The following is a 15,953-nucleotide window of genomic DNA, read 5'->3' on the forward strand; positions in this document are numbered from 1 at the left end:
GATCATTATATATGGTTTAGTAGTCTTGTTTTTATTTGCATTTGATACCTCTGGTTTATATTCCTCTTAGCTAATCAGGACATCTCTTTTCTATGCGGCAAGCAGCAAGTAGTGCAAGGCTGTCTTTTAGGGCACTGCCCAAGAGGATGTTAAATAGATTCTTTAAGATCTAAATACCTGGATGGAATTATTTTTGTTCATTCCAACATAGAGGATATATACCTTAGTAAGTTTGGAAGAAGAAAAAAGAAATCTAATATGACAGAAATATTTTCAGTATTAGCAGATACAACTACTGACACATTCAGTTATTATCCTAAATAAAAGGTACATAGAAAAGACAGTACCATAGAGTACACAATTAGAACATTTATTCTTAGTTTTTTCAGGGTAGGAAGAATTATAAGAGTATAGAGCTTGAAGGCATGTTTGCTAGGTAACAAACTCCAATAGAAACAGGAGCCAGTGAAGATCCCTGCAGGCCAAGACTATATGTTAATATTGCCTATGTTCTATTGTATTTTTATTTTGTTAAACATTTCCCAAATACATTTTAATCTGATTTTGGCAGAAATTGGAGAGCAAGGCAGGTTGGGGTAGGTGTGCTGCTTATTTGACACTTTTGATCTAGCTCATATACTTCCTTTTATAGATGAGGCCAAAAGAGTTGATAGATGACTTTGAGGTCTCATGGCTAGGTAATGGTAGGGGTAAAGGAGGGGTGGGGTCTAGAAGAAGGAAAGAAGTACTCATTAAAGGCATTCTATGTGCTGAGCACTATGCTAAACACTTCACAAATATCTCGTTTGATCCTCATAACTCCCCTGGAAAGTAGTGTTATTATCCTCATTTTACAGTTGAGGAAAGTGAGGCAGAAAGAGGTTAAGTCCCTTGCCCAAGGTCAACACAGCTACTAGCATTTGAGGTAAATTGGAACCCAGATCTTCCTGTACAGAGCCAGCCCTCGAACCACTGTGCCCCAAAGTGCCTTACAAAACACTAGAACCCAGATATTTCCAGTCTACTGCCTTTTCTATGATTTCATCTTTCTCTTGACCACTTTCTCTCAGATACTCAGATGGAAACAATTGCCAAGTTTTGTTAATTTTATCTCTGGAACCTTTCTCACCCGTGTCTTTCTCCAATTCAAGTAGCAATCACCTTAGTTCAGGATTTCAAGCTTCCTAATTGTTCTCAGTGCCTCAAGGCTTTTCTAGATGCCAGTGATATTCCTGAATTGTGGTCTTTAAGTCACTCCTCCAATAAAAAAGCTCCAGTGGTTCCCTATTATTTTTAGGATGATACAACTCCTCAGATCAGGCTTAACAGAATTTACCAAGCCCGTTCCAGCCTATCTTCCCAGGCTTATTACGTCTTCCTATTCAGGTTCTTGTGCTCTACAGTCCAGCTGTCTCTCCTACACCATTTTTGGTTTCCTATCTGTATCTTAGAACAAGCCTGCTTTCACACCTGGAAGGCTTTTCTTCCTCAATTCCACCTTTAAAGTCCCTTGCTTCCTTCAAGGCTCAACTTAAGCGCAGACATGGCTTTTCTTGCTCCCTTTCCCCACTATTACTTCCTCTCTCCCAAATTACCTTGTGTTTACTTTGAATATAATATAAATACATGTGCACATATTTTTTAGCTTTCCTAATTAGCTGTAGTGTGAAGCCAGTGGACAGAATACAGAACTCAAGTTTGAATCCTAACTCTGCCCTTCACTACCTGTGCAATTTTGAACAGAGGATCTAAATGGATAGAGTGCTAGATTTGAAGTCAGGAAGACCCAAGTTCAAATAAGACCTTGGACAAGTTTCTTTAACTCTGACTGCCTCAGTTTCAACTGTAAAGCAGGGATAATAAAAGTACCTACTCTCTAGGATCAAATAAGATGTAGTGCTTAGCACAGGGCCTGGTACATAGCAAACATGATTATATGTTAGCTATTATTAAAATGCAGGACTCGAAATTGAGCTGCTTTTGTCACATCTGTATTGGAGGAGAGGCAGTATGATGGAGTAATGAGAGTGCTAGACTTTGAGTCAGAACTTGGGTTCAAATCTTGCTTCTGATACTTCCTAGTTGTTACTCCAGGCATACCACCTACCTTCTCTGTACGTATTTTTTTTATCTGTAAAATAACATTTGACTTGATGGCATCTAAGGTCTTTTCTAGCTCTAAATTTATGATCCTTGACTGTGTATAGAGTTGGAGCTTCTTTGAATTCTTCATATTGCATATAGCATAGTAATATTATATTCAGGTATCACAATTTAACTATGCTCATATTGAAGGGCAAATGTTTTCAAGTATTTGCTACTACAATGAGAGATGCTATAAATATTTGCATTAGATTATTTTACCTTCTTGGCATATATGCAGAGTAGTGGCATCTCTAGGTCAAAGGGTATGGCCTATTTAGGCAATAATTCCAATTGCTTTTCAGGCTATTGATAAGCCTTCTGCCAGAATTTTCCTTTCCACTGTCTACTATAAGCTTCTTGATGGAGAAATGTCACTTCCGTCTTCACTAGCATCTCCTCTCTTTTCCCACATGCAATAACTGATGCATTTTATTTAGGGGGTCTCAATTGAGGTTCAGGAAGGAGTGGAAAAAAGAAGTGGGAAATTACTCTGGGATTGTCTTTCTGGGGGGGCCAAACAAAAGGCTACAGAGACCTGGAAGATGTTGGATATTCTTCATCTTGGAAAGTGACACTGGTCCAGTGCTGGAAATAAGGTAGAGTGAGAAACAGCAGTGAGATACAGTGGAAAGGAGTGCTGGATTTGGATTTCCAAGGACTTGGATTAAATCTGAGGGGTCTGCTAAATTTGTAATCATGAGTTGTTTAACCATGATAGGCCTCCCACTGTCTGCAAAATGAGGGGTGCATCTCGGTACAGTAGAAAAAGTCCTGGCTCTGGAGTCAAAAGAGGATTTGAGTTAAAATCCAGACAATACCACTTTGTACTTTTGTAACCTTGGGATTGATCTAAGAGCCATTGGTTGGCCTAAATGACGGTTTAAGGTCCCTTGAAAATATGATTTTTGCGAGCTCTAAGAAACATATCTGTTAACTTTCTTCTTTGTTTAGACTAAAACAGGAAGATGATTTTCAGACCCTGTAGTACCAGGAGCTATGAGTTACCTTTGTCACATTTGGATCCAAGGAGAGGCAGTATGATATACAGTAATTCTTGTGAAGTGTGGCATATTGAATAGAGGGTTCAAATCCCATCTCTTGTCGTACAAGGACCCTGGGTAAGTCACTGGAGCCTCACGGAACAACTATTAAGTTGTAGAGAAGAGAGATCCTACATTAACTAAATCACCAGGTTTAATCTCCATCCTCTCCCATTTCATGAAAAGGAAGCCGGGAAGGCCCCAGGGCCGGCTCTTGAGCGCCCGGAGGCAGGAGAGCTGGGCAGGTGGCATTTCCTCCCACGACGCCTCAAGACAGCAGAGACAAGGAACTGCCCTGCTTGACTGGGGCCTAACTCTTGTGCGGTCTGGTATCAGGGATTCTGGTTTGGTGCCATGGGCTGATCAAGGAACAGGCCGCATCGATCTCTCCGGCTACCCAGACACGACCTGAGAAAAGAAGGGCAACAGGGTGACCAGTAGGAGGAGGCCGTTGGAGGGGTCGTTGGGGGCCGCGCGAAAGCGCTCCTCGCGCCGACGGGCGGACGCCCATTGGCTCACCCAGCCTCCACGCGCAGCCCAGGCCCCACCTCCTTAGCCCCTCTAGCGCCCCGCGTGCTGCGGAGAGAAAGGGGTGGGGAAAGCGCCATCGCGCGCGCGCTAGTGAGCGAGTTGGCTAAGCTTTGGCCAATCAGTGGGCCAGCCGACGAGCCCGCATTCTCGCGAGATCTGAAAGCCGGCGGTGGCGGCGTCTGTGTTGGGGACGGCATTGGTTCCTGGTTGGTGGCGAGGAGGGTGAGAAGCGGCTGCAAGCTGAGAGGACGCGGAGGGAAGGCAGCCCTCTGCCCCTCGCGCGCGCTAGCTTTCTCTCCCCCTCCTCTCCTCCCCTTTGACTGTCTTCCCCTTCCCTTTTATCGACTCCTGAGCCTGGCTGTCCGCTCCGGGCGACAGGCATCCAGCCACGAAGTGAGCAGCCGGCCCGGCGGGCCCCGTGAGGAGGAGGAGAAAAAGGAGGAGGAGGAGAGTCTCATCCCAGTGTCTTCTCGCCCCGAGTGTGCCCGGCCGCGCCGCAGGCATGTCGTCCGCGGCCGAGCCGCCGCCACCCCCGCTGCCGCCGACCGCGGAGACCGTACCTCCCACCCCGGCCATGCCCGCCACCGGCAGCGGCGGCGGCAACCACAACAAAAGCGGCGTGGAGAGCGCCCCGGCCCCAGCCGTACCCCCTTTGGGCGACGCGGAGATGGAGGTAAGCGGGGCAGGCAGGGAAGGAGGTAGGGCGGGCTAGAGTCCGAGCGCTCACGGGGACGCCGGGCTAACGCACCCCCGTAAGTCCCCCGACCACCCCACGCGCCATCCCGAACACGCGCGCCCCTTTTCCTAACTTTGGAGCCCCGGGACGCGCATCGGTGTCCCCCTCTCGGGGGCATTAGGAGCCAAGTTCTGGTTCTTTCGAAACCGGGGCGAGCAGCTGGCGCGCGCAGGTCCGGCCCAGCCGAGACAATGGAGAGCGAGCGGGCCAGGCCCCGGGGCCCCCGCCGCGGGGAGCAGCTGCTCGGGGCGGCCCCGTCGGGAGGAGCAGCCGCGCCTGCACCCCCCCTCCCCGCCTCAGGGGCACGGACGCGTCGGGGCGTAGGGACCCCCCACTCCCCGCCCTCCTTTTGTACGCTGCGCCAGCGCCGGGCCGGCTGCCGAGCCCGCGGGCGGCTAGGCCCGGCCCGGAGCCCCGAGCCGCGGCGGGCGGGCGGGGGCGGAGCAGCTGCCGGGAAAAGAGAACAAAGTGAGCCGGCTAGGCTGGTTGGCTCTGCTGTCTCAGGCTGTACAGGGGGGTTTCTTGGGGTTGGCTTGGTGCAAGTTGTCAAAGCGTTTATCCAAACGAATCTTGGCTCACGGAGTTGCCTGAGCGCCCTGGACTGCAGTCGTTCGACTTCATCCCCGCACTGTTAGAGATGATCTTGTGCAACTCCATCCTCTTCACCGGGGAGGGGGCTTGGAGAGAGCTTGCCCGGTGTTGGTGACTGCTCGGTCTAGAACCCACGTCTTTAGGCTGACGTATTACTCGCCAACAGCTCTGCACCTCTCGCTCTATCCCTTTCACTGCTAAGCACTTTATAGTGATTATCTGCTCATTTAATATCACGGCAAACCTGAGAAGCAGGAGCAGTTGTTATCCTTATTTTACAGATTAGGAAACTGAGGCAAGTGGATGAAATGACTCGCCCAGAGTCGCACAACTAGCGTCTGAGACTAGGTTTGAACTCAGGATAGACTACGAAGGTGTTTGGGGTTTTTTTGGTCAGTGACTTAAGGTGAGGGGATCGGTTCATTGTTAGAATGATAGTTTTTGAGAAATCAGTGAACTATAGAATAAAACTTGGACCGATTTTGTAAAGATTGCTTCTGTATATCATTATTATAGATACTATCTTTGGGTTATTGGTCATCTGTTTTCAAACTAACTTTAATGCTAACTTTTAAAAAGTTTTAAATAGTGTTTTATGTTTTTGATTTTTAAAAACCTCATTGGTACAAATTTTAGGTTGAAGCAGATTACAGATCCTCTACATGTACTTAATTTATTTTCAAATCCTTTACCTTACCTTACCTATACTATGTATTGTTTCCAAGCTGAAGAGCTAAGGGCTAGGCAAAGTGACTTGCCCATAGTCACACAGCTGGGAAGTTTCTGAGGTCAGATTTTAACCTAGGACCTCCCATCTCTAGGTTTGACTCTCAATCCATTGAATTACTCTGCTGTCCCCTATACTTATCCTTTCATGTGATTCTTGCTGATTAATTCTTCACATTGATTCCCAGCTGATTTTATCCTGATGGAAGCTTTCCTTTGTTTCTTATATTATTTGGGTAGTAGGGGTACCAGTATATTAAATTGTCCATTTATTGTTTCTCTTGGAACAGCCTACACTCTTTTGATTATTGATGTCCTTGATGAGGCGAGGCCTTTTATGTCTTCTCAAGTTTTTCTTTGTGGTTATCTTGAAGTTTATTTGTTTGCCTCAAGAATTTTTTCTACTGCTTGAATTACTTAATATTTTATTTTAAAGTCTATTCTTTTGAGATTGTAGTTGGTATTTGATAATAAATTTCCCAAATGCCATTCAGTTCAGTATCCTTAATTTATTAATAATACTAGTTCAGAGTTTATATACTGCCTTAAAGTTTGTGAAATGCTTTTACAGTATCTCATTTAGGCTTATTTGCATTTTTTTTACATGATCTAATCTTGCATCTTTCCTTGGTGAGGACATGAAAAGGAAACACATGCTACTATGTTTTTATAGTCATAAAAGTGATTGGGAAGTATAGAAGATATAAAAAGTCTTGTTTTTTTTACTAGATTTTTAAGCACATATTTGATTCAGATAAAATAAACTTTTCCAACAAGCAAGATACTGTTGAGAGATGGGAGTAGGGAGACAAAATTTAAGTTATTCTGATTATCAGTTGTTATAGAATACCAAGTCTAGTGAATTCAGTCCAAACAAAGACAGACTTCTTTTTTGAGTGAAGAAAAGGTTTTCTTAATTTTCTTATTCACTGATGAGTTACTCACCTTAAATTTGGAACCAACAAAGGCCCTTTTATTGAAATCCTGGAGATAGGAAAGAAATCTCCTTAAACATATGTACTAGAAATCAAAGTGGATAAAAAATGACTATACTTAGACATTGCATCAGAGATGGGCTGTGAGCTAAGCTTTTGGCATCATGTAGTTGTAATGATTATTAGGGCAAGCTAGAAGGTTTATCAAAGAAATGTAATGAAAACTACAAATCAAAAGTATTAAGTTAAAATTGATTTGTGGTTTGTGTATGAATAAAAATTTAAATAGCTTATGTTAATGTGAAGTTTTTGTAAAAAGGTATGTTTTATGATTTCATGAGCTCCAGTTATATCCATAGACATGAATAATTTTGACTTTTTTTTGTCTTATGGTATACATTTTTTGATTGAAAATCACTATATCTCTACTTTCAGATTGTATTTTAAAGTCAAGGACAGTTGTCCTTACATATTATTTTCTCTAGATTTAGAAAGTGTCACAATTGAGCAAAATGATCCCTTTGTGAGACACATGCTGTGTAATAACCTAAATCTTTCTAAATCTGCAGAATTGAATCTATTTCAATCTGTTGAAAGATTACTCTTACTCTCTTTGAAGGACTTAATGTGACTTTTTCTGACCTCCAGAATTACCCAAAACAATGGTAACATTTTTTTGGACAAAGTTTAAGTTTCCTGTGGTTCCTGCCATAATTTCTGTTGATGTGCACTAGAATTTGTAGTCTAGTGGAACAGTTTTATTTCTGTTCAGCAGTTGCTTTTCTAGTGTGGAGAATAACATAGATTGCCATTCTGTTTACAGCAATTATTGTTCCACCCTCATCTTTCCACTGTACCTTAGTATATCCCTTTCTGGTCTCTATTGGCCAATACTTATGTAACCAGAAAGGCTATGTAGACTGGAAACTAGTTTTTCTTTAATTGTAATAATGACTATTATTGAAATAGTATTTTATTTTCAAAGGACTTTCCATCTTATTTTATTCCCATGATACTCAGAAGGTAGGGCAGATTTTTATCACCATTCTCTCCTATGGCAAAAACTGAAGCACAGATGTTAATGACATATGTGTAGGATCTTACAGGTAGTGAAATTGAAACTACGACCTGGTTTCTTTGATCCCCATAATCAAGTGCTCTTTCTGCTTATATCATGTTGCCCCTCTTTTTTCATAGCTGTATGCCCAGTGTAAAAGGAGAGTCGTGGTATATGTTTAATGATGTTATTTTTGCCATTTATTTTAAGTTGAGGGAAATTTTGTGTAGGAGATTGAGTTTTAAATTCAGAGATATAGAAAGTTAAAACTACATTTCATTGCTTATATCTTGAAAGTCAAGATTAGATTGCAAGTGGAAAGTGTTATTGTTGCCACTGAAATGAAAGTTTCTAGTTCAAGCAGTGGAAACATGATAAATTTTAACTGCTTACAGATGTTCTATGAAATTTCAGTCTCATACACTGTAAAAACTTCTTGGATCTGAAGTAAAAAAACTTGGAATCAAATCTTTCTCTAAAACAATAGCTGTGTGACCTTGGATAAGTCATTTAACATTATTAGGCCTTAAGTTTCTGTTAAATGAAGAGGGAATTGGACTAGATGAGCTCTAAGATCCTATCCAATTCTTAATTTTTGCTCCTGTAAATGCAATTTTGTTTTAACCCAGGGCATTTATATTGAAGAGTAAACTTATAACAGACACATTCAAGAGAAATTATGATAGTTTAAAATTATATTCAGAAAAGGATATATTACTTTTTAAAGGACCATTTAGTTGTCTTTGGTTTTTGTTTCAATTTTTTTTTAACACTGAAAAAAGAAACAAATTTACAAAAAATATTCTCTTCATTGCTTGTAATAGTGCTTTCACTTCAACGAATAGCAATTTTCTTCTGATAGCTTTGTACTACTTAAAAGATAACATTATTTTAAAGGAGGTTTTTCTTATGAAATATATTTGCAACATAACATTTCCTCATTTTAAACTCAAAATTTTGGACAATTTTTCAAATATGAGGAAATGAACTCATACCAACAAAATATAACAAATATTTAAAGGAGTTTGCTCCCGAAAGAGAAAAGTACTTTTTACTTTTGTGATAGCAGCCATGAAGGTTTCAAGTTTTCGTCAGTTAGGTTGATTTTTCTTTGTTAACTAATAGGTTATGTGACAGCTATTTAAATTATATCTCAATCATTAGAATGTATAACTTAGATTATTGAAATATACAGGTACTAGTCAGTTGAAGTGGTAAAGCTAAATTGCTCTTCTAAAATATTTTATTTTCCCCACTAAATATATGTAAAAACAGATACCACCTCCAATCCTTATCATTTCCATTTTCTGTTATATTGGCCAATCTAATAGCTGTCTATTTCAGTTATTTTTAACTTGAATTACTCTAATCAAGAGTGATTTAGAAACTACATTCCCTTTGATCTGTCAATACCATTATAAGGTCTGTATCCCAAAGGTTTTTTTTTTTTTTAAAACCCATACCTTCCATCTTGGAGTCAATACTGTGTATTGGCTTCAAGGCAGAAGAATGGTATGGGCTAGGCAATGGGAGTCAAGTGACTTGCCCAGGGTCACACAGCTGGGAAGTGTCTGAGGCCACATTTGAACCTAGGACCTCCCATCTCAATGCACTGAGCTATCCAACTGCCCTCCCCCCTCCCCCGAAGATATTTTTTAAAAAGGAGTTGATGGGGGAGAAATGACAAGCAAGATGATGTTAGAAAAATCTAAAAAGACTTCGATGAACTGATGTTAAGTGAGCAGAACCTGAAGTATATTCATTGTACAAGGTGACAACATTATTTCTTGACCTAGTTATTCTCAGCAATGCAATGATCCAAAACAGTCCCACAGATTCATGATGAAAAATGCCATCTGCTTCCAGAGAATCTAAATGCAGACTGAAACATGCTCTATTTCATTTTCTTTTTTAGATTTTATTTGAGATCTCTTCCACAAAGTGACTAATATAAAAAAAAATTTATATGATTACAACATGTAAAATTTTATATCAGATTGTTATCTTGGAGGGGAAAAGGCAGGAAAAGAGAGACCATGGGAGGGTGGATCAGAAGAAAGAGAATTTGGAACTCAAAACTTCAAAAAAAAGTTAAATTGTTTTTACATATACAAGGGGGAAATAATATTTAAAAATGCTTTAGAGCATTCTTTTGTAGGACTTATATAGCTTTGATTTCATTTGAAAACTGCTTGTTCATATCTTTTGATCATCTACACAATTGGAGAATGACATTTTTATAAATTTGACTTCGTTCTCTATTTGACAAATGTAATCTTTATCAGAGATAGTTGCTGCAAATTTTTTTCCCAGATTTCGGCTTTCTTATTTTAATTGTATTTCTTATCTTAATTGCATTTTTGGGGGTACAAAATCTTTTAAACTTAATATAGTCAAAATTGTTCATTTTATATCCTATAATGCTTTCTGTCTCTTTATATGATTATAAAGTCTTTCCTTATCCATAGATCTAACAGGTGAATTATCCCATGCTTTCCTATTGGCTTTTGCCATCACCTTGCATGTCTAAATTATGTAACCTTGTTGACTTTATTTTGATATATGGTGTGAGATATTGGTCTATTCCCTTTCTCTGCCATACCATTTTACATTTTCCCCAAGTTTTTGTCAAATACTAAGTTCTATGTCCCATCATAGATCTTATGATTCATCAAATACTAAATTAATGTGGTCATATTTTTCTAGATATTATGGACCTAATCTATTCTACTGATCCACTACTTTATTTCTTAGCCAATACCAGGTTGTTTTGATGATTACTGCTTTGTAATAAATACAATTTGAGAGTTGGTACTTCAAGGCCAGCTTCCTTCATATTTAGATCTAATTACTCTTATAGAAAAATTTTCACACTTCTTTCCCTCCATCTAGGATGTATTTGATGATGCATCACCAGGGAAGCAAAAAGAAATACAAGAACCAGATCCTACATATGAAGAAAAAATGGTATGTTTTTGTAGAACTTGGAGTAGTGTCAATATATATTGTGAAAACTCATTAAGTGGTTGGTTGTACTATTAGTTTAAAGATTTTAAAAGCTGTAGTGGTTGTCATAAAATAGTAGTAGGTGGTGGTATATTTTCTAAATTATATTATACTCTAATAATCTTCCCCAGTGCCATATATTTTTACTGGTTATCTCACCAGTTTGTATGAATATAAATGTAAACTTTTTTTTTTTACTTAAACATACACAATTTATTTTTTTTAGGCTATTAAGAGTAGTGTCAGAAACTACTTCAGCTTAACATGCATTTTGGGCCAATCACGTAACAACTGAGTCTTGATTTTTTTTTTTTTTAGCTGTAAAATGAGGATGATTTTAATACTCGTACCAAGTGTTTCACAGGATTGTTATGAAGAAAAGACTTTATAAATCTTAAATCTGTGAATAAAGGAGAATATTGAGTTTTTCTTGATTCCCTTATGAAATAAAAGTATAAGACCTAACTCTTGCCTCAGTCTTGTTGGGAGATAAGAAACAGTAAAATAACTAGAGATGAGTTATTAGCCCTTTCTTTATGATCTCAAATCCTGCTTCTGCCTACAGTAATCTTTTCCTTCCTCTGAACTCCTTATTGTTTGTACCACATTTATGTTAGTATTATATCCACTCCTAACCCTACCCCCAGTTTTGCCTGTAAAAGACTTTTCCTTCCTGTTACATCTTAAATGCTTCTGGAATAGTAGTGGTACTATGGAAAAGAGCATTGGATTTAGTGTCAGATGACATGATTTTGAATCTTGCCTTTGCTACTTAAACTAGCTTTATTATCTTGATCAAATCACTTAACTTTTCTGGGACTCATTTTCTTTATCTGTGCAGTGAGAGAAAGGGGATCTGGACTAGATAAATTAAGTCTCTTCTGTTTCTAATCATGATCCTATGATGATTTGACACCTCAGCTCCATAAGCTGGATCTTTGTATCCCTAGATTTTTCATGGCATTTTATCTTGATCTGTCCTGTATACCTATCACATTCTCCCTTGTAGCAGTAATTTGTGTACAGATTCTGTGCCACCTCCCCACCCCCTTCCCCAATGGTAAGTTTCCCAAGAGCAGAGACTTTGGCTAGCACAGTACCTTGTATGGAGTGTTAAAAAGGATGTTTGTTAAATTATTTAAAAAAGAAATTTGTATATCAGATATTCCCATTTTGTGTGTATACGTATATGTCCCTCTTCAGCTTTCTTGACCCTAACATGGTACACCTTGCAAATAGTACATAGTAGATTTTTATTGGTAGATTAAATTGATCAGAAGCCAAGTAAGTGTAATACAATCTGTGTCATAAGAAATTAGAAGAGAAGAGGGCATTGTGAGCTAGAACAATAAAAAAGATTTTCACCGAGAGAACTTAGAATTGTAGAACTTGAAGGTATCTTTGAGATCATCTATTTAGTTCATATATCCTGGGTGCCTCAGGAAAGGAGGATTTAGATCTCTGTAGTAGTGAGGAGAGAGCTTAACAGAAGCAGAGAGTGACAAGTGGAAATTTTGTTCCTATACACATTATTCTGTGGTTCCCCATAGAACCTGTTCCAAACTTTCTCTTCATTTCTCTAGCTTCTATATTTTTTCCTGGCTCTCTTCTTTCAGCCGAAGACCTGGTCTCTACTCAGAAAATGGAGATTTGTTGTTGTTGTTATGAGCCATTTCTTTACCTCAAAAACATGCTTAAACAGGGAGCAGCTGGGTAGCTCAGTGAATTGAGAGAGAGGGGAGGTCCTAGGTTCAAATGTGGCCTCAGACACTTCCTAGCTGTGTGAACCTGGGCAAGTCACTTAACCCTCATTGCCTAGCCTTTACAGCTCTTCTGCCTTGGAACCAATATACGGTATTGATTCTTAAGACAGAAAGTAAGGGGTTTAAAAAAACAAAACTTAACAGCATTTTCCCACTCTGTTCTCCCTTCTGCCAGATGTTGATAATGAGCCTATCTTTTTCTTTTGCCAAGGCCAGCCCCTCCACATGTGCCCTGGAGTCCATTCCCTTCCTTTTCCAGTTAATTGCCCCATCTAAAACATTCCTTCCTCCCACCCCCTTAACCTCCTCCTTGTCTCCTGAGACCTTCCCTACTTCTTTTCACCATGCATTCTCTTGTTCTTAACAAACCTTCCCAGACCATGCCATCCCCTTAGGCCAATATCTCTCCTTAAGTCAGATGCCTAGAAAAACTTGTCTGGATTCAATTGCCTTTACTTCTCTCACTCAACATTTTGCAGTGTGGCTTCTGATTGTGTTATGTAACTAAAATTGCTCTCTCCAGAGTTGCTAGCGATGTCTTAGTTGCTAAGTCTGATGGCCTCATCATGATCCTCATTCTTTTTGACCCCTTGCTGCATTTAATATTGTTGATTGCATTGTTATGTGATAACTTTTCCCATCCCATTTTCATAACACTGTTCACTCCTTGTTCTTATGTGACTGTTTTCTAGGTCTTTGCTGGCCTTTTATACATTTCATACCTCCTTCTATTCTGAATGCTTTTCTCTGCCCTCATTGATGAACTTAGGTGAATTTCCCTGGGTTGAGTTATATCTACAGATGTTTAATAGGTTTTTTAGGCCCTAGTCTTTTTCCCCCCCAGCTCTAATCCCATTTTACCAACTGGTTATTGGACACATCTGAGTATCTTGAAGACATTTCAATATAACATGTCCAAAACAACTTTTCCTACTCCCAATCCTCCCCTCTCCCCATACTTTTTCTTTTCCTTTTTCCTCTTCAGTGCCAATAATTCTAGTCTCCAAAGTCAGTAATCTTGGCATTAACCTTGACTCCTCACTTCCTTACCTCATACACCCAATCAGATCTTAACTTCATATCTCTGACTTTTCTCCAAATGTACAATTGCTACTAGTTCACTCTCATTACCACCCCTTTCCAGTATTTTACACTACTAATATGCTTACTGGCTTCCCAGCCTCAGGCCATTGTCTGCCTCTGTTCCCTCCAACCGTCCTCCACAGCTGCCAGAGTGATTTTTTTTTAGTGTGTTCCCATGTTACTGTTCACTAATTTTCATGGTTTCTTATTGCTTTTAGAGAAAATGTATACTCCTGTTTGGATTTAAACCTAGCTTTCCTGCCTTGTTCTATAGGACTTCCTTTTTCCTGGGCTGTATAGTAGAGTGGAACTAGCCCTGCCCCTTCCCCATAAGCATGGGGCTCCATTTCACACCTGAGTGCCTTTGCACTGGCCATTCCCTCCTTACCTCTGCCTCATCAAGACCCTCACTTCTTTAAAGATGTGGTTCAAGCACCACTTTCTTTCCATGAGGTCTTTCCTGATTTCCCACTGCTAATGCCTTTCTTTTCTTAACTATTTTATATTCTATGTCTCCTCATATATGCTTATGTTGTCCCCTTTGTTCAAGTGTAAAGCTTCTTGAGAGTAGGGATTTTAAAATTTCTGTTTCCTTAGTAGGCACTTAATGCTTACTGATTGGGTGAAGAAATGGTCCTTGGAACCTTTGAAAATTGTAATGAGCTTTTATAGAGTAATAGTAGGAGTAGAAATAGTGTGTGTTGAATATTCAGGTAGGATGGATTTTGATTATGGTTGTCACTGAGGGTTAGGATTTCTGTTAGGGAATATGTGTACCTGAATTCATTGACTGTATACAGGGAATTTTTAGTCTTGTAATTTTGTAAACCTATATTCCTGAAAGGTTTATTTAAAAAAAGGGAAATGGATCTTTTTGACAAATATTTATTGTAACTCTTTATATAGTAGCAAAGAATTGAAAATTGAGGGTTTGTTTTATTAATTGAGTAACAGATGAACAAGTTATAGCATATAATAGTTGTGGAACACAAGAAATTATGTTGTAAGAAATATATTTCATTTTCTTTTTTTAATCTAAGAATTCTTCCACAAAAGGACTAATATGGAAAAATATTTTACATGTTTATACATGTAAAATTTATATCAGATTGCTGTCTTTGGGAGGTCAGAAAAAAAGGAGAGAATTTGGAACTGAAAACTTAAGTCAAAAAGATGAATTTTAGAAATTACTTTTATATGTAATGGGGAAAATATTATTAAAAATAACTTTATACAATAGCAAATATTAATGGTACACTTGCAGGACGTTTTTTTAAACCTTTACCTGATGTCTTTGAATCAATACTATGTATTTTTTTTTTAAGACACAAGTACAGTAAGGGCCAGGCAATTGGGGGGGGGGGTATTAGTGATTTGCCCAGGTTTACACATCTAGGAAGTATCTGAGGCCAGATTTGTCCAATTACACAGGGTTAGCATGAAATTGAACAGGAATGTATGTTTAAGTGCTTTGAATCATTCAGCAAATATTTATTGAACTTATGTGGTGTGAGGTATATGTATGTTGAGGCTTAAATAAGATGCAAAAAAGTATTAGGCAGCTCCAGTGAAGAAACTCAGTATGATTTGGGGAGAAAAAAATGTGAAAAATTAAATAATGATACATGAGTGAAATAATATTAGAGAACAGTGTGAAAGGTTATAAAGTAGTTAATGTAAACTGCTTGTCAACCTTGAGCAAGTCACTTTAATGAAGTCATTCCTCTAGACAATTCATACAGAAAAGTTGCATATCTGGATTTTCATCAGTAGAGGCAGTTTGCACATTAGGAGTTCAATATACCACTGAAATCATAAGTCTGGGAGAAAACCAAATAAAAATAATAGAGGCAGTGATTTCAGAAGAAAGTAAGATTTTTCTCCTGATTTAGTTTTGGCCTGAATCAGTGGAAGATTTTTTAGAGGAAAGGAGATAAGACTTCACCTAGGTTTTGAAGGGTGTTTGATTCATAAGATACAGAATTTTTGAAAACTGTGGGTGATGTATTCTAGCTTTTTACTTGTGGACATATGAATATAGATGTTCTGATTATAAGATGTAGTTCACTAATTTTGTTGTGGTTGAGAAGTTAAATCCTTCATTTCCTGAGCTTTCAATATTAACTTTGAATTTAAGCATTTTAAAAATTCTGTCTACAGCAAACTGATCGAGCAAACAGATTTGAGTATCTGTTAAAGCAGACAGAGTTGTTTGCACATTTCATTCAGCCTGCTGCTCAGAAGACTCCGACTTCACCATTGAAGATGAAACCAGGACGTCCAAGAATAAAAAAAGACGAAAAGCAGAATTTGCTGTCAGTTGGCGAGTAAGTAATAACC

At 39.0% G+C, this 15,953-nt stretch overlaps 1 protein-coding gene and 1 long non-coding RNA gene across 2 annotated transcripts in view; one reads left to right on the forward strand and one right to left on the reverse strand.

Moving 5' to 3' along the window:
- Window positions 1–354: 354 nt before the first annotated feature.
- On the reverse strand, window positions 355–3,920 carry LOC130455069 (uncharacterized). The gene is made up of 2 exons (XR_008912902.1): window positions 3,151–3,920; window positions 355–2,730 (listed from the first exon to the last, which is right to left on the reverse strand). It is a non-coding gene; the product is annotated as an uncharacterized LOC130455069 (long non-coding RNA).
- The window catches only part of SMARCA5 (SWI/SNF related, matrix associated, actin dependent regulator of chromatin, subfamily a, member 5), a 44,624-nt gene continuing 32,503 nt past the window's right edge, over window positions 3,833–15,953 (forward strand). Inside the window, exons 1-3 of the mRNA XM_001377167.4 lie at window positions 3,833–4,389; window positions 10,654–10,728; window positions 15,774–15,940. Coding sequence (XP_001377204.1) covers window positions 4,219–4,389; window positions 10,654–10,728; window positions 15,774–15,940 — 413 coding nt within the window. The 5' untranslated portion in view covers window positions 3,833–4,218. The remainder of the gene's footprint in view (window positions 4,390–10,653; window positions 10,729–15,773; window positions 15,941–15,953) is intronic.

This window comes from Monodelphis domestica, chromosome 6 (genome assembly GCF_027887165.1).
Source record: "Monodelphis domestica isolate mMonDom1 chromosome 6, mMonDom1.pri, whole genome shotgun sequence".
In the NCBI taxonomy this organism is placed as follows: domain Eukaryota; kingdom Metazoa; phylum Chordata; class Mammalia; order Didelphimorphia; family Didelphidae; genus Monodelphis; species Monodelphis domestica.